This window comes from Pongo pygmaeus, chromosome 11, assembly GCF_028885625.2.
Source record: "Pongo pygmaeus isolate AG05252 chromosome 11, NHGRI_mPonPyg2-v2.0_pri, whole genome shotgun sequence".
In the NCBI taxonomy this organism is placed as follows: domain Eukaryota; kingdom Metazoa; phylum Chordata; class Mammalia; order Primates; family Hominidae; genus Pongo; species Pongo pygmaeus.
Window position 1 is genome coordinate 110,324,412 of NC_072384.2, and position 19,537 is coordinate 110,343,948.

The 19,537-nt window shown below is 37.1% G+C and overlaps 1 protein-coding gene across 4 annotated transcripts in view; it reads left to right on the forward strand.

Annotated features, from left to right (window-relative positions):
• The window catches only part of UNC80 (unc-80 homolog, NALCN channel complex subunit), a 230,340-nt gene extending 211,811 nt beyond the window's left edge, over window positions 1-18,529 (forward strand). For 3 of the 4 annotated variants that reach the window (XM_054477213.1, XM_054477211.1, XM_054477212.1), the window contains 6 exons: window positions 597-735; window positions 3,304-3,360; window positions 10,611-10,692; window positions 11,761-11,872; window positions 12,510-12,709; window positions 13,774-18,529. In XM_054477213.1, coding sequence (XP_054333188.1) covers window positions 597-735; window positions 3,304-3,360; window positions 10,611-10,692; window positions 11,761-11,872; window positions 12,510-12,709; window positions 13,774-14,040 — 857 coding nt within the window. In that variant the 3' untranslated portion in view covers window positions 14,041-18,529. The remainder of the gene's footprint in view (window positions 1-596; window positions 736-3,303; window positions 3,361-10,610; window positions 10,693-11,760; window positions 11,873-12,509; window positions 12,710-13,773) is intronic. The other variant, XM_054477214.1, reaches the window with a different exon arrangement.
• Window positions 18,530-19,537: the final 1,008 nt, after the last annotated feature.

A 19,537-nucleotide genomic window follows, 5' to 3' on the forward strand; every position in this document is an offset into this window, starting at 1 on the left:
AACAAAAAACAAACAAACCAAAACAAAAAAAACCTCTGCTTCTATGGAGAAAACAAAAATCACATACTTTAATTTTAAAATTTCGGTTAAAATAAGCATTTATTTCTTAACTTTATAGCTTTCAAATATTTTTCCTAAAAATATCTGAAATTGTCTTTCCCTCAGCAGTCTAGAAATTATTAACTGTACTGAATGTGGTTTTTGAATGTCAAGGAAATGTATTTGACTCATTCAATAACAAAGTCCCCTGAAGTATTTATGGAATGTTTTTAAAAAATTATGTGCTAGCTTTTCTCAAATCTTAAATTTGCTGATGCCTGTTGACTTTCACAAATAATCTACTTGTAAAAATTTACATTTATTTCATGAAGGATGTTCTAGTGTGGAAGGGTGGGAGATGTATAGACGTGAAGAATTATCATTACCCCCAAAGGTCTAAGTTTTTTTTATCTGTATGAAGGGACCAATGATAATTTAGATTTACAAACAGCCCTAAGTTGTACACAAGCCAAGACAGAACCCAAGTACAGCTTTGGTTGGGTTTTTCTGGTCAGTGTCATAGTTTTTGTAACACTCTATTCCTTTGCCCCTTTTAGATGACTCTATAAGCATGCCCAGCGTGGTAAGTGAACAAGAAGCTTACCTCCTGAGTGCCATTGGAAGGAGGCGATTCTCCAGCCATGTCTCCAGCATGTCTGCACCTCAGGCTGAGGTGGGCATGCTACCCAGCCAGAGGTAAACAGCTATGGTTATATTATACTCTGCATTTGGGGGCAAAGTTAGAAATTCTGAAAATACACTCCTGTTATTCTACAAAGACTGAAAGAGAAGCAAGCAATGGTAATGTTTTTAGATAGATCATTCCACAAAGGATTTGTCAACTAGGTTCCTGCGGCAACACTTTGCAGTTTTCTAAGCCAAGCTAGTAGAAGGGATCCCAATTTCTGATCCAAGTATTCTCTCCTTAAAAATTTTCCATAGACATATGATCTTCTTTCTGTTGTCAAATGGCATTCTTGTATTTCAGATTTATCATTAGCTAAGCTAATGATGGGTACTTGGCAAGAGTTAGGACCATCTTTATGTTTTTGGTAAAGTTTAGGCTTCTGATACATTATTAGTATTCAGTTGTAGGTAGTGACACTTAACCAAGCAGCAAAGGATCTATGCCACTGTGTGTGACCTTGGGCAGTTCATTTAACCGTAATCCACAGTTCTCCCTCTGTAAAATGAAGAGGTTTGCTAAAATGATCTTTAAGGTAACTTCTCCATCTATAGTTCTATGATTCCATGAAAAAACCCCTTTAAATATTTTGTGTGTTCTCTGTCTCTTAAGAATATAAGTAAAAAAAAAACTTCCTCTATATATATGTGTATGTATATATATATACATACAATAAAAGTATAATGAAAATGATCTCATGTGAGTCAAAACATTTATCTTAAGTAGATAAATGTTTTGGAACCAATGATATTTTCACTTCAGGAATTGAGTTTTTCAAGGAATTGACCTTATGTGATTTTAGTGTGTTGCTTATTTTTAATACGTATAGATTCATTGTAGTACAACTCACACATGGAAAATAATAAAATTCAGGGCATATTCGGACGTTCACATAAAACCAGTTTATATGTAGGAATAATTACCCTGTACCCAAATCCTTTCGCAAATGGTTCATGAACTACACAGGTGAAATAAAATTTGTGAAATAAAGCCCAAGTTTGGAGAATATCAAAGAATAGGGTAAAATGATAAATCATTAATAAACAAGTTGCATACTTTTTAAGAAGGCAATGTTTTATATAAGTACCATTTAATTATTACAAAGATTAATACTATATAAAGGTTTGTAATACTATATAAAGGTTCGTATCATTGTAAGAAATTGTTTTACATACCATTTGGCAATTTTCCTTTGAAAAGAAAGTCTTATACACAAAAAGTGTGAACAAAATCAAAGCCAAACAATAACATGTCCAAAAAAAGATATAAAGCCACACAAGCAGCTAATATTGGTAGCTATCAGTGTATTTTTAATTGCTAGCAATGTGCATGGTTCTATGAAGAATATTTTTAAAAATCAATTATTTGAAAGTTTTATTTAAATTATAGAATTGTAGAAATTTCATAAAGAGGTTTTTTGTTGTTATTTACCTAAAATAACCAGGCCATCAATTTCCTTTTTACATATTCATTAAGAGGTCAAGTTGTTCGCAGGGAGAAAATTTGTCCTATTATACATATCTTGATTGTAAATCTTCTTGATTTCTAGAAATCAAGAAAAAATAATATAGTTAAATAGTTTGCACTTCATTCATATTTTGGAAGACTAGTGAAGGTAATAATACTGTCTCTGTACATAAGGGAAAGTGAGTCTCTTCCTAGGGACAGAGGCTGTTTTTATAGTGAACTTTTATGTCAGCCTCAATTCTTTGGGGTGAGGCACTCCAGTTTTCTAAATGGTTTAGTTCTCTCCAATTTAACGAGTATTTATTGAGTGCCTCACAGATGCTTAGCTCAATGCTAGGCACTGAAAGAAGGACAGATAAAGCATGATAGTTTCTGTTCACAAATCTCAGTTCAGCTACATACATATCAATCAATCGATAAACAATTTAATTATTCTCTCACCAACCTGACAGGTTTCTTCTTTTGGCATTTACAATTCAGTCACTAGAGGATGGAGAGTAAGGAGGTAAATGCAAGTTCCACGTGAATTTTCTAAGATATCTTCCTTCCGTTTGTTTACTTGCATTTTCATTGCAAAATTAGCAGGGAAAGTTGTGTTCTTTCTTTGCTTTTCTTAATGGCATCAGTTCCAAGAGCTTGGTTGTGGCAGTTCATGGTAAGTGGTTTTTGTGTGCTAATGTTAGAATGCACAAGAAAGAAGCAGGGTCCTGGTCAATGAAACACCATGCACATAAGACAGGTTAAAAATAATCACCACCTAGCCAAATGGTTACCAAAGGAAATGATAGTTTCATCTTCTACAGATTCATTCTGCAATGTGTTTCAGAGCCTATGGGCCCATTCGGAGTTCATTTTAACTCTTGACCCATAAATAGGTTACTCTTCTGAGAGTTGTATCCATCCAAAGCCCTTCCTCCCCCATTGCCTTGAGTTCTATGTCTTGACAAACCCAGCACAAGGTGAAATGGTTGACTGTCTCCTTTTCCTTCCTTGTTCTGTTAAATCTATTTATTTTTGGTTCTTGGAAGCAGAAAATTGCATGCCTTTTTTCTTTTTTCTTTTTTTTTTCATTTTCTTTCCCTAAATGCTTCATCTCCCTACCCCTCCTGCAGTGAACCTAATGTCCTCGATGACTCCCAGGGCCTGGCCGCCGAGGGCAGCCTTTCTAGGTACAGTGTCAATGCTACCTGTCTATTGGTGTCTGTGCTGGGAAACTAGCTGTTCCCTGTCTCCTCTGTCTCTCTGTCTTCTCTGTCTCTTCTCGCCCTGTCTTAATATCTATTTCCATTCCTTGCCCTTTGTTGTTCATGAACATATGAGCCTGGAAGTCAAAGGTGTAGCAAACCCTCCTTCATTTTCAGCTTCAGAGCTCAATCTCAATCAAGTAAGCCTTAAAAGCTTACTTTAAAAAAATTGTAGAATTCTTTATGGGGCATTTCCCATGGATGTCTAAAAAGTCTGGTATGCCAAATGTTAAATTTATCCCATCTAATTATTCCTTCTCACACTGATATTTGTTAAGAACTGTTTTTCAGAGGCCCTTTAATACATCATCAGGAAGCCCCTTATTAAATCAAGACAGGTCTTTTAGCTAATACCATGGATGGTAAGAAAATAGACAATGATGTTATAAAAAGAATAGTAATGTGGATACAATTTATATACTACAATTCCTTCTCTTTGATGCATGCTATTGGGCAGACTTCTATAGTAGCTTGTTCCAGCAACACTTATACAAAGAATGTCTGTTCTAGCACAAAGGTGACTCCAAAACTTGCATGAAATATCAGACACAAACAGTTCTTGGTAAGTAAGAGAAGTCTTATGATGCAAATAATGTAATGTCTTGGCCATTGGTTTAAAGCTTCAGAAAAGGGGACTGCACCTTTAACACTCAGATAAACCACGTCAAACATTCCTAATCTTGTGCTGTTGATTCACACCTCTCAACTAATCCTCATTAGGGGTAAGGCTTCTTGTTCATCCTTAGAGTATCTTTGTGCCATCTCAAGAGATAACATTCCCTTTCAGGTTTGCACTATCTAGTGAGTACAATACACCCGTGTTTATTGCTTTATCACAAAGATGAGGAAATGTTGAGAGGCTGTTCCTGTGAAAGGTTGTCTTTTGTTTTCTTTGCATCTTGTTCAGATTTCACATTTTCTTTTGCAATTGAAAATGGGAAATTTAGTCCATCATCGGGTGTATTTTTTTTTTAACCAGACCCATAATTCATGACATTCGTGTTTGCCAGCCCTCGCCTTGACAGATCAGTCTCTTATTGGTGGTAAATGTGGAAGTGCTGCAGAATGCAGACTTAATTCCATTAGCAGGAGCTTTGGGGGCAAGGAGGAAGTTGAGAAACAAAACAGTCCTCAAGAGGGCTTCCCTTTATTCACGGTGTTGGAAGAGATCTGAACCAAGTCTAGCAGAGTGTTCATTGCTTTCAAAGAAAGCAGGTATTTAATGTTTAAAATTACATGTGTGATGGGAACCTTGATTAGAAGACAATTTCAGTGGCCTATTGAGAGTAGAGAGTATTAAGTCAGACTTCCACTTAGCTAGCTTTGTGCTGGGGCTTTTCTAATTAGGCCAAATTCTATTCATGATGAGTAAGGATTGGTGAGAGAAGGCAGGAGTTTGAGATTATTTTTACGAACTCTCCCAAGTATTTGGCCCTCTCTGGTAGGCTCAGGGTTCAAAGGACCTATTTGTAGTTTTCTAAACCAATTCAGTGTGTCCTGGTTCCAATGTCAATGGAAATATACACAAAGTTTTTGGTAGGTGAGACTGGTTCAGAGCTGAAGCTATTGATTTGTCTACAACTGAATTAGTCAGTCATGGTAGTACTTTGATGACTGTCTTAAATCAACTGCTGTTGATCCGTTGTTTCTGTGACCATTGTGTTTTAGTTCTGGGTATGAGTCACCCAGACCCCGTTGTGGTCATTAAGAAATGGGAAGATGAGGCATTCACTTTGGCTTCTGAAATAATTCTAATAGCACAGAGGCTTTCTACCAGCCAGTAGCACATCCACTTTTGCCATACCCTGCAAATTGTATCTCTTGAACTACATCATGTCACCAAGTTCTCTTTGGAGGAGAGGAACTTTTGACATTTACTAGGAGGTTGGTTTACAAAATAGGATATATACTTTCTATATTTAGTTTCCAGACTTTCTTATTTTTGGCATGAACTTCCTTTAAGCTGCAGACTCTTAAAATCCTGAAGTAGTAAGGCATTAACCAGGTAATGACGCTTAGCATACACTCCAACACTGAGGACCTAAAATACACCCAAAGTAGTCCTAATGAAAATCTGGCCTTAAAGCTTAGAGAATATCAGGAAGCATATCTAAGGGAAAATAATAAACTCTGCTGCTCCCACCCTCTTACAACATTTTACCAAACTTGCAAGAGAATTTCCTTTTGAAAGGACATTTGTTTTAGACAAAAGGGGTAAGTTGGATGGAGTGGGCTAAATGAGGAAGAGACCAAGATAACCCGATGAATAGGTGGAAATCAATAAAAATTTGCCATACCTTTAGAAAATTACTTCTAGGATTTTTTTTAAATGTGCTAACTGGTTTCTTTTAGACTCATCCCCAGAAATAGCCTATTAGAAACACTATGCTCTGCAGAAAAGATTCTTTGTATTGGAAATTAATAAGCTGAAATCATATTCCATGGGAGAATTCTCTTCTCTAGAGACTGTTGCTCTTAGAGATATAGAAATTCATTGTAGATGTTCCTTCTCTGTCTCTGCCATGAAACACACACACATATCCGTGGACATGTTTTCTCTCCAGAAGAATAGAGACATACAGAGGCTATTCAAGAACTTATGGCCAGATGTTTACACCAAAGAATTAGATTTTGGTTGGACATGTTAGAACATTTTGAAAGGCAGAAATTGACAGTCAACTCTAATTTTTTTAAAAAAGGATTATAATGCTACTTGAATTTGCAAGGATACTTTTAATCACAGCGAAAAATAAAAATGTTTGAACAAGACTATATAGTCTAGGTGAAAAGAAAGAAAAATAACCTATATAGTGGAACCCATCTCATGATTATACACACTTTCAAAGCATAAAAACTTGGCAAGCACTCTCAAAATACCAAAAAATAAAACATAAAAAACTTTTTAAGTAGCTGAGAATTAACGACTAAGAAAATATGTTGTGATATACAGATATCTACTTTGCCATTGCTAAATCAGTTCTCACAGGATATCTAAGATCCAGATTCTTCCCCCTTTCAATGTGATTTTAGCCTGTAATCTCTAAATTATGTGGCACTTAAGATATAGTTTCTCAGATGTTGTTGAGGTTAAGTAAATTTTAAACAATAATCTTTTATTGAGAAAAGGGGAAGTAGAATTTAGTCTACTGCGTATTTCCCTGCTCTCTACAGATACCTTATCGCTCCCGTGAAGTGCTGGCTTCATGCATTCCTATCACAAGGCAATCACTCAGGGTAGACGATGATGCGGCATGTCTTTTGTGCCACCTCTAAATTTCGCTAAACCATATTAAAATTGAAACCAAAGGCACAGATAAAAGCAATGAAAATATGAATTCACTTTTCCATGTGCTGGTCTCACCTAGTGCTTCTACTTAAATTTTTAATTTATGGGAAATATACTTCAATCTACAGTTTTTTTGTAATTTTGAAATGAGTGATATGAATTTTTATTGCATTATCGAATGGCCCTTGTTTACCTATCCTTTATACCTTATTTATAAAGTGCATCCTTTATAAAGGATAAATTGTATATAGTGCATAAAGGATATACTTTATAAAATATATCCTTTATGCACTATATGCCTCCATAGTATTAGGTATATATTTCATTAGGAGATGCATACATATTTATATACTGCAATCCAGACCGTTATACTGATATAGGAGAGAAGAGGTCATCTATGTCAGAATTGTCTTCCTAACAGTCTCTAAATTTCCCTAGCTTATAAATTACTTCCTTGCATTTCAAAAAAGATGCTTTTGGTTTTTGTAGATAATATGGGTCACACCAGTTCTGCTGAGCCCCAGTTGCATTTACTTCTCTAAGACCTAGATTATATGGTTTACCATAGTGATATTTTTCATTGACTCAAAAATATAAGAGATTATTTACTCCTAAATATATTGTAAGATGTTAGCTTCAATTTAGAAAACTTTATTTGCTTATATCCTTATTGTTCCACCTTATTACTTGGCCAAAACTATGGAAATCAGTCATATCTCATTCCCAAGATTAAAAATTTTAGGAAACCTGACTGGGCACTGTGGCTCATGCCTGTAATTCCACCACTTTGGGAGGCCGAGGCAGGCAGATTGCTTCAGGCCAGGAGTTTGAGACCAGCCTGGGCAACATGGTGAAACCCTGTCTCTACTAAAAATACCAAAAAAAAAAAAAAAAAAAAAAATTAGTCACGTGTGGTGGCACATATCTGTAATCTCAGCTTCTTAGGAGGCTGAGGCATGAGAATTGCTTGAATGCAGGAGGTGGAGGATTCAGTGAGCCAAGATAGTGCCACTTCACTCCAGCCTGGGCAACAGAGCAAGACTCTGTCTCAAAAAAAAAAAAAAAATTAGAAAACCAGTTTTCTCTGTTGGAGAGTTTTAAGAAGTTCTCCCACTACTCTGACATATCTCGACAAATAGTCTCAACTTTTCAGAGCATGAAATATACATTTCACTTATCTGAAAGGATTCAGTTGTCTATTGGAGTATGATATTTTGTGACCATAAAATACAATATAATATTTTAAAATTTGACTATCAAATATAACATAGTATTTCCCTAAAGGGAAAAATAATTTTGATTACTGCAGTTGTAGTAGGTAGGGACTATGATGGGACTGTTTCAAAAAATTTAAATAAAAACTGGACATAACATAGAGAGGTGCTTAGTGAAAACCCCTTAGTCTTCTCCTGGTTCATTCTAGTATTGCACATCTTATAGTCATACATCACACATCCTGCAGATGACTGAAATATTACATGATGTGGAGAGAAGCTAAATTGAAACTTTTTATATGCAACTTCAATTTGATATAGACCCCAGAAAAAGAAACATGTCCTGTATAAATTATCATTGTGAACTTTTTTGGCTGCTTATTCCTAACTGTACAGAGTTAAGCCAGCCTTCAATATTCCAAATATAAACATGTTAGCAATCACATTTTTAGAGCGAGTATAATTTATAAGCTGGGATATTTCCAAGGATATATTTTGTAATTTCATTTGTGATGGGTGCATTCCATGATGAAATGCTATATCATTTACAGAACAGCTAAATACTATAGCTATAAACTTGATACATCTCTTAGATATAAGCCTCTCTATCCATAGAGAAAATTTCGATGCTTATGATCCTCTCCTGGAATAATCTTCATGAAATTACCATTATGTTTTGACATTTAACACTCCCTGAGTAACATGAAATTTCTTTTCTTTTCTTACGACATTTTTTCTCACAATCACAGATTCCTGAATAAAAATGAGACAAGTGGACTGCCTCGATTTCATTTTCTCTGCCCTATTATTTTCAAAACATTTTATTACCTGCTTCCTTTTAGTATTCTAGAAGCAATAAACTCATTACAACATCAAATGTAAAACAAGAAAGCATGCTATGTACATCACTTTTCATGTTCAAACCATTGTACATCAACTAACTTCTTTTCTCTACCTTAATGGGAGGTAGTTGGTAAGTATTAACCTCCTCTTAATGGCCAAGGGAACTGAGGTAACATTTAGATGTCAATGAAAAATCCATTCCAATGAAAGCTTTGCTTAGTATTAGAAGAAACTTGTTTCTACTTTTGTGCATATGGTTATTGAATACTCTTTCCAACTTAACAGACACGTTAACATGTATAATTAATAAGGAGATGTCATTTCAAACATGCCAGCAACATAGTCTGGATTGCTTATCAGAATTTATTGCATTGTTCCTTTGGGGTAATTTTCCATCTTTATGGAAAGGTCACATCTGTTTCAAGGTTATATTTGTATAAGGATAATGCACATGGATATTTTTGAAGTTGACATTCAGGAGAACAAGAAAGTTTAAAAAGCACCTGTTTTGGTACTCTTTATGAATTTCGTTATTGTGAACCCCAAATGGTGTAATTACATCCTTATTTCATAAAAACTGTGATAAACCCTATTTGGGAATCACATTGATTTTTTAGTGGAAATTTAAGACTTTTAAAAAATGACAAATGTGACTGTCAACTTTGTGATGATTAACCAATTATTAACACAAAAGGGGAAACATCTGATTGCCTATCTCGCCACCAATTTCTCTCCTTACTACTGCAGCTGGGTGTTTAAGTGGCTCTTTATTTAAAAAATGGAAATGAACAGATATAGTCTTTCTTTTCCCTGGGCAGTTGCTGACTCTGGATTCCTCTGTGGAATATTATACTCTTAAGAACTATCTGTAGATGACTCTCCTTTTGCAAAGGCAAAGCAGAAATTAATTAACCATTAACCAAATAATCACATTGGCATCATCCACAGAATTGTAATATTCTCTGGGGCACAGGATACTTCTTTTCTTCACTCCCACTCCCATTATAAATACTTTTTGTACATGCATGCAGAATGAAAAAGGACCATGGGCCCATGTCAGTATTTTCAGCTTCACCCAACACTAAAATAGCAACTATTTCCAGTCATTTTTTTGCATACAAAAGACACACATACACAGTAAATTTGGGGGGAGCAGGTTGTTGCTTTTATAAACTGCATGGTATGTTTGAGTGCAGTTACTCGATTTTAAAGCTCCTGAGTTGTAATGATAGCTTAACTATAGCTATACTTTGCCAGCCTTTTAAATCTAAAACCAGTTTTAAAAAAACATTTGTTTACCCATGTGACTATTCATTTACTCAGTAGTCACAGAGACTTCAGGCTGCAAACATGTGTTGAATGTGCCCCTTCACCCAAATAAATTCTGTGTCTGATGTGTTCAATATTTGTCCATCTTATTTTCATTGAAATTTTAAAAAGATGTTCCCATCCATGTGACAGAGTTGTTTGTGTTTGTTTGTCACCACCGTTTCCCTTCCCCTTGGAAAAAAAATTGAGATTAGAATATGACATCTTATACCTTTTGGTGGCTTCCAAACCAGGGGTGTGATCAAACCAATGTTTTCTGAATGATAGATACAGCATCAGTGATTGAAAACAGAATCTCAATTTTGGCAGCTTGGGGCTACAAGGCCTTGTCCTCCCTCCCAAACATTTGAAAACACCCATCCCAGGGACTCTCCCAACTATCCTTCAAAGATAATGGTATCTTTGAAGTGACTGTATCATACAAGTGATTTTGGCTAACAGCCACCAGAGGACGGTCTCTTGTACTCTCTCCGGGGTACACTAACACTGTTGATGCTTGGCAGGGTGGCAAGTATACAGAGTGAACCTGGTCAACAGAACCTCCTCGTTCAGCAGCCGCTGGGGAGGAAGAGGGGCCTGAGGCAGGTAAGTAGACCCTTAAAGCGCAATAGAACCATCCTACGAATTGGAAGCTCTGTGTGGCTTTTAATGCCCATGTATATTAAGATATTTTGCTGCTGGATGTGCCCGGAATCCCAGCTACTGGGGAGGCTGATGTGGGAAGATTGCTTGAGCCCAAGAGTTAGAGTCCAGCCTGGGCAACATAGTAAGACTCTGTCTCTAAAAAACTAACTAAATAAATAAAACAATGGTTTTTTTTTTAAAGTTTATATTTTGCATTCACCCTACCTAAAATAAGCAGCACAGAGCAACTTTAAAACGTGGTAAGTACTTAGGCAAGCCGAATGTTTCGATCTTCTATTTTAGCTCTGAATTTTCTTATTAGCAAAGCTGATTATGTGGTAAAGTAAGTGGGGCTATAATTCTATTTGTTCCTTACCTAGAAACCTTCTTTACCAGCCAAACTTACTGACAGAGGAAGATTTGATATACAGTTGATTTAAGGCCTGTTTCTGCATAAAGGCAAAGAAAAAGAAGTCCTTTCTTTCTCATTTCAAGATTATTTAATTTAAAGCAAACTGAAGTAAAGATCATCTTTAGAGATTTCCTTAGGTGGAGTTCTTTTACATTACTTTCTAAATAAAAGTCTGAAAGCAGCTTATGACTGTTGCTTCTATAGGAGCTTCCCATTATTGATTCAGGTACCAGGCACTTGGCCAGCATCTGAGGTTTTGAAAATAAACCTCCGCTTTGAAAGCATATGTTCAGCTATAAGTTTTAAATGAGCAAAGGTTGATCAGTAAGCAATAGTTATTCACTTTGCATCCTAAAATTACTGAAATTCTCAAGTTTATGATCTAAATTATGTTAGTCAATGTTCTTGGCATATATAAAGGACTAACAATTGGGAGATGAACTAGCTAAAGGGAATGTCAGAAGAAAATACTTATAGTTAAATATGCAGAAATAAATTTATCAGCTATAAATGTAAGGAACAACCATAAGAATCCACAGAAACATATAAATAAAGAAACAATTTCCTCCTAAGCAGTTAGACCCTGTTGCAAGTTTTATTCTGCCTACTCTCTTTAGCTAAGACGTCCTCTACTATCACGTCAGAAAACTCAGACTGAACCCAGAAATCGCCAAGGGGCTCGGCTGTCAACCACTCGCAGGAGCATTCAACCTAAAACGAAGCCGTCTGGTGAGGCCTCCTGTGTCCCTTCTGACTATACCATTGACATGATGCCATGCAACTCAGCCAGGAAGGCTTACAAAAACCAAGCTGATAGAGATAAGCACACCTTTGGGGAGGTGCTAACATAAGGGAAGGAGTTTCCCAGAAACCTGTAGTGTCTTTTTTTCTTCTTGCCTTCCCCAGTCCCTGTCTCTACCCCCATGAACATAGAAAAAATGGAAGAGCCCAAGGTAAACCACTAATACTGGGAAATTTGACTATAAAAGGATGTGGTTTCTTTACTGAAGCCAAGAACTGGGTTTGCTATATGTCTCACTGAAGGTAAAGCTATGATGAATAATAGGGACTTTTAAGTCCTGTTGGCAGTTGCTATGAGGAATGATCAACTTCAATTAATGTTCTATACAAATGTTATTTTAGGCCATTTATGTGAAAATGATTTTTCTACCTAAGTCTTACTCTTTGTAAGAAGATAAAATCAAACATGCGCAAATTGTTCAAACGTGCTCTCATTTATTAATAAACCAGCAATGTTTTAATTTAAAAAAATCCCCAGGAGACACTGGTTAAAACCAACTATTAAGCATTGACAGTCCGTTTCCACCAACTCCTCCCCAATTTACTGTTTCACCTCTACCTGCAGCGGATCAGAAACGATCTGTGACCTTCATTGAGGCTCAGCCAGAGCCAGCAGCTGCTCCAACAGATGTGCTTCCTGCAACAGGCCAACTACAGGGCTGCAGCCCAGCCCCTTCTAGGAAACCAGGAGCAATGGACGAACCAGTCCTCACATCTTCTCCCGCCATAGTTGTTGCGGATCTCCACAGCCTGTCTCCCAAGCAGGTGAGAGCACTAGAGAAACAGGCAAGGCTTGCTCCCTGTGTACTTACTTCTAGCAGCCACTTGGATATGCACACTTATTCCATATAATGAAGTCCAGGTCTGCAGTGCTTTGTTATCCAAACAGATACTGCTTCTGCCATCATGAAAGAGAAAAATCTATCTAAAGTATAGCCAGGCATATATCTACTTAAGAAGGACCAAGAAAAGCCTTGGTATTTTTTCTTATGAAAAACCTAAGAGAAAATACTTTGCAGCTAAAACAGCTCTTTAAAACAGGTTTATACAGGTTGAGCATCCCTAATACAAAAGTCTGAAACTTTTTTCAGAAAAATTTGAAACTTCTTAAGTGCTGATGTAATATTCAAAGTTCATGCTCAAAGAAAATGCTTATTGGAGCATTTTGGATTTCAGATTTTTGGATTAAGGATGCTCAACCAGGTAAGTATATAATGCAAATATTCCAAAATCAGAATCCAAAGCACTTGTGTTTCCAAGCATTCAGAAAAAGGATAGCTGAAAGATAGTTCAATTTAAAAAAACTAAGTTACCTGTTTAGATAAAGCCTCTAAATATAGAATCTCTATGTCCTATAAGATAAAAGGAACTTTTTGTTTTGATCTTTTTCCTCATTGTTTTGCTATTTTTCCTGCTGATATTTTTCTTGTTTTGGTATATTTTTTCTTTTCATTTTTATAAATGAATTCTTAAGAGTTTCAGATTCTTCTCATGTGGTATTTAAGGAAAACTAAAGGGCAATATTACTGTATACATTTGTATAGTCTTTAATGGTTAAAAAACATTGTAACACTAAGCATTATTATCTCATTTGATCCTCACAGTCTACAAGATAAGCAAGACAAAAAATTGTGTTCATGTTACAGGTTCAAAAACTGAGGGTTAGAAAGTTGGAAAGGCCTACATAAGGTCCTACCTATAACAAAGGCTGGAACTGGGACTAGCCATCTGATTCCTTTTCCAGTTACCACTAGACAACAACATTTTTTGATGTTCTTCTCTGGTACCCATCCTATCTTTCCATAATGTTATGATCCTTTTGATCACAGAGTGAGAAATTCCCCACTGAAGAAGGAGAAAAGAAGGAGGACACAGAAGCACAAGGTGCTACTGCACACAGTCCACTCTCTACCCAACTCTCTGCCCCTGATGACTTCACGGGCCTTGAGACATCCAGCCTCCTACAGCATGGAGACACTGTCCTTCACATCAGTGAGGAAAATGGCATGGAGAACCCGCTACTATCTAGCCAGTTCACCTTTACTCCCACTGAGCTGGGGAAAACGGATGCAGTATTAGATGAGTCTCATGTTTAATTCTGTATCTTGTAAGCTCTGCAGGTATAGAGAAGACATGAAAGTGATCTCTCTACTACAAGTTCAATACTTTTGCTTGAAAAAGATTAATTACAAAATAGCACTTTACTTCTAATGGGTGGCACAAATCTGAATAGGTTTTGCTGCCAATATAACATGATGTTTCATAAACATCTTAAAAGTCAATGGCTAAAAGGATTTAGTTATGTGAAAATCATAAAACCAGGGAGGAATAAGGGGAAAGAGCCATTTCACTGCACATTGTTTATGATTCAAGAAGCCTTCAGCAGTTAAAAATATATACTATTCAGTGCTGCTTTCATAGAAATATTAACAAATCATATGATCTAAAAATAGAATGCAATTTTTTGAGATTACTCACATTATACATCTCATGCAAATATTTATTTTTATAGTTTAAAAAATATCAATTCAGGTTGGCTATACAAGTAGCAATTTACATAAAAAAATAATTAATGGGAAAAATATTACTTTGGGGAGACTAACAAATAAGCCTGCAGCCATTTTTGTTTTGATTAACAATACAGCCATTTAGAAGAAGAAAAAAACACTATATAGAGAGCTGTGGACTCTTAGATATTTATTTTTCAACTATCATTTTCATTGCATGTTGTAAATCAAAATGCAGATGGCATAAGATCATCCCATTTCATAATCTATCACATTAGAATATTAAAGAATATTCTAGAAATCATCAGAAATAATTCTGAATTAAGAACCTAAACAGCCTATACAATTATAAAAACTAAATGTAAATATAATCACTTAAAAGAGATGGTATTCCTATTCCTAGCCCTGACTACATCAATACCAAGATTAGGAGATATTGGAAAATGTGATTAGTAATGCTTTTCCTTATAGTATCCTGTGCCTGCCCTGGAGGGCATATTTTCAGATATTAAGGTTAGTGTTGTTAGAATCGGCTTAATAAAATAACATTTTCCTAATAGAAACAATATTCTTATGATACTTGGAACATCTAAGTTTATAAGGAAAAATGTATAAAGTAAGCAATTTCTTCATAGACACCTCCAGTTTATATATTTTACAAAAAGGCCTTTAACTTGAAGTTCAGTTACTTCAAGAAAAGTGTAACACTTAGAAGGCTTGTGAGGCCAACACCTAGTGTGTTACTGATCCTATAGTAGGGCTGTGCATCATGTGGTTCACAATTGAATTTCAAAATTTTAACAGTTTACATTAGAAAACTGTCACCTAACAGCTAAGCATATACAAACTCATATACATACTTAAATTGGTACGGTGGTGTATGTGTGCGTGCGTGTGTGTGTGTATGTGTTGTAGTCCTCAAGATGAAGTTAAACATAGACTTTGGTTACCCTGCAATGAATTTAAAACACATTCTGTATGCTTAAACTTTGAGTGTGTTGGCTGTGAAATGTATACGTATATAAAGAGGATACCTACTAAACCCACCTTAATCATAAAGGAAAATTATTTTTTGTTAGAATTGCTTATTAAATAGGCATACTTTATACTGTGGTTTATAATTTCAAATATAATTTGGGGTTATGGTCGTATTCACTAAGAGAATGAAAGATATCCATGAGTTAAAGATAAAAGAACAAAACTAAAAATTTCAAATCTAACAATTCAGAAAATTGAGGCAGTAAATGACCTCTTCTATGTTTTACAATATTTTCATGTTATTTACAGTTAATGCTGAAATAATTTTCAAGTGCAGGAATATAAATGTTAAGTGGTTTTATGATTCCAAGCTGATATACTTCACCTGTTAAAAATTATGCTGCTAAATTAGCATTAGAGGCCTTATGTTTGGTAATTACAAGTGTCTGGGCTATTATGCGTCTCTATATATGTGTGTGCTTTGTTCCAGTTTCTTCAAATTATCTATGTATAATTGTATGAAATATTTAAATAGCAAAGAAGTCAAAGAAGATTGTTAAATATCCAACAAGAATCATAAATACCTTTATATGTATTTAAAAAGTATTGGGCTGTTCTGAACATGATGATGCTGGTCTGTCTGCCTTTTAGCCTGACTCCTTCACTCTTGTGTGTGAAGTCTATTAGAAACTTTCAATAAGCTAAGCAATGTTGTATCTTGCAAAAAAGCCTCCACTCTGAGAAACAGGGCCTTATAGAGTAGGAATGTTTTCATACTGGGACTACTGAAATTTTGCAGATGTGTGCATCTGTTCCATTTAAGGTGCCCTTAAATGTGTTGAATGTAATGTGTTAAATGTTTATGTGTAATGGCTAAAGTATCTATATGTATGTGCATAAAACTGTCACAAGATGTATTCTCAGGAATACTGTTACCTGGAGTTTGAAAGGAATAACTATTAAAAAAAAAGTTGGGGACGATTAGAAAAAAGTTCAAGATAAATGTTCAAAATATTATTAAGTACATGACTAAAAGCTAATTACTACATATGATAAATGCAGTGTTGGTAATAGTAGATCATTTCTTAAGCCATGATACTTAATGATATTTATCTTATTCAGAGGAAAAACAAAAAAGGTACCCACTTCCCATGTAGAAAAAATTAGACTCAACAAAGCGGTTGCTTCTTCTGAAATTAGCTTTTGAGAGACCTTGGAGTAAACTATGTGTTATCCATGATAGTATGACTCAGATCCAATTAAAACAGTTTAAATTCTGGATAAAGGATCTCCTATAGCAAAACATTTTACTTTCATTTTTCAGTATTTGCTGCTTTCTAGAATTCTATTAGATAAGCTATGTCATTTTTCTGAAAAACAAACTGAGTTATTGAGTGTATTAAGACAAGGCACTGAGAACTACAGTGTCAAAATCAAAAGGCATAAATGGGCATGGCAGTGCTGGTGGAAAAATCTGTGGTACTGGTGATCTGGTTAGGGTCTGTTGCACAGGCTGGGAGTAACTGGTTTGCTGTTTCAAGCCTCCAAGAGTACCTTAAACAAGGTGATAGCTCCTCTCTTCTTCAGCATTATATTCCTTTAGTCAACAAAGAACTTTCTCCACTCTGCTGCCCAGCTCTGAGAGTATCTGAGATGAGAATAGGATGTGTGTGGAGGGGCCTTTAGGGAAGAAAGGGTCATAAATGAATAGAATTACAGTCTGAAACATGAATTAAATATCCTTCCTCAAGTTATAAAGGATACTTTAATAGAACACAGTCTCCAGAATTTGCTGCTATCACACCAAGTCATGCTGTTGCCCTGTGACCTCACACTTCCAATTCCATGGCCTTGTGTTGGCAGGGAGTAAAAAATCCCACTTCTTTTTACTTTAGTGGGTCTCAACTGCAGCATTTCAGAAACAAATTTTGATTTGACACTCAGGAGAATAAAAACAAGTTGAGGGCAGAATGTATTTGGAAAAGCTTACGACAAATTTACTTATATTATTTTACGATCATTTAGGATTACAGATCAATTTACCTCCATAAATCTTTGAATAGTCACTGTGACCACAGGATGAAAATCCTTTATTAGCCATTTTATAGGTTAAAACAAAAAATCGACTACACAGCCGACTTCCCTCAGATAACTATGAAGTCTATTATGAGTACTGAATGACCAAAGAACATGGAAAAAATACATATGAATAAATACTGAAATGTTTATGAAAGATATTTATGAAAGATATTAAGACTTCTGTGTTTAGGTATGCACATATAATAAAATAAATCTAAAAACATTTAAGATGCCTAAGTTTCATTTCTTAATGTAGGTAATAGGTTGACTCATTCAGGAAGATGTTCATTTTGGATTCCTAGGGTATGCCTTTCTTAATGCCTTGCTGTCCATCCTCAACCTCCCCAGTCTGGCCTGAGGTCACCATCCAATTAGACACTTCCAATACACTCTCTGTCACCCCTCCCCACAAACTGAGCTCTACTCTACTCATGCTTTCCAAATCTACCTTTAAAAAATAAAAATAAACTTCTCTGCCCAGGCTTTGACCTACTGGAATAACTGGTAGATTTCCCAGTGGGATTGTTAAAGATCTGGTTGCCCTCACAATGTGGCCAGAAACACGTGGTCCTGTGTCAGGAATTGGTGGGTTATTGGTCTCACTGACTTCAAGAATGAAGCCACGGACCCTTACGGTGAGTGTTACGGTTCTTAAAGGCAGCGTATCTGGAGTTTGTTCCTTCTGATGTTCGGATGTGTGCCGAGTTTCTTCCTTCTGGTGGGTTCGTGGTCTTGCTGGCTTCAGGAGTGAAGCTGCAGATCTTCAGGGTGAGTGTTACAGCTCTTAAGGCGGTGAGTCTGGAGTTGTTCATTCCTCCCGGTGGGTTCGTGGTCTCGCTGGCTTCAGGAGTGAAGCTGCAAACCTTCACAGTGAGTGTTATAGCTCATAAGGGCAGTGTGGACCCAAAGAGTGAGCAGTAGCAAGATTTAGTGCAAAGAGCAAAAGAACAAAGCTACCACAGCTGGAAGGGGACCCAAGCCCGTTGCCACTGCTGGCTCAGGCAGCCTGCTTTTCTTATCTGGCCCCACCCACATCCTGCTGATTGGTCCATTTTACAGAGAGCCGATTGGTCTGTTTTACAGAGAGCTGATTGGTCCGTTTTGACAGGGTGCTGATTGGTGCGTTTACAATCCCTGACCTAGACACAAAAGTTCTCCTACTAGATTAGCTAGATAAAGAGTGTCCATTGGTATATTTACAAACCCTGAGCTAGACACAGAGTGCTGATTGGTGCATTTACAAACCTTGAGCTAGGTACAGAGTGCCAATTGGTGCATTCACAATCCCTTAGCTAGACATAAAGATTCTCCAAGTCCCCACCAGATTAACTAGATACAGAGTGCCGATTGGCGCATTCACAAACCCTGAGCTAGACACAGGGTGCTGATTTGTGTGTTTACAAACCTTGAGCTAGATACAGAGTGCTGATTGGTGTATTTACAATCCCTTAGCTAGACATAAAGTCTCTCCAAGTCCCCACCAGACTCAGGAGCCCAGCTGGCTTCACCCAGTGGATCCCGTACTGGGGCCGCAGGTGGAGCTGCCTGCCAGTCCCCTGCCCTGCGCCGGCACTCCTCAGCCCTTGGGCGGTTGATAGGACTGGGTGCTGTGGAGCAGGGGGTGGCGCTCGTCGGGGACGCTGGGCGTGCAGGAGCCCACGGCATGGAGGGGAGGCTCAGGCATGGTGGGCTGCAGGTCCGGAGCCCTGCCCCATGGGGAGGCAGCTAAGGCCTGGCAAGAAATCCAGTGCAGCAGCTGCTAGCCCAGGTGCTAAGCCCCTCACTGGCCGGGGTCAGCAGGCTGGCCGGACTGCCCAAGTGTGGGGCCGCAGAGCCCACGCCCACCTGGAACTCGCGCTGGCCCACAAGCCCCGCGCACAGCCCCGGTTCCGCCCGCGCCTCTCCCTGCATACCTCCCCACAAGCTGAGGGAGCCGGCTCCGGCCTTGGCCAGCCGAGACGGGCTCCCACAGTGCAGGGGTGGGCTGAAGGGCTCTTCAAGCGCGGCCAGAGTGGATGCCAAGGCCAAG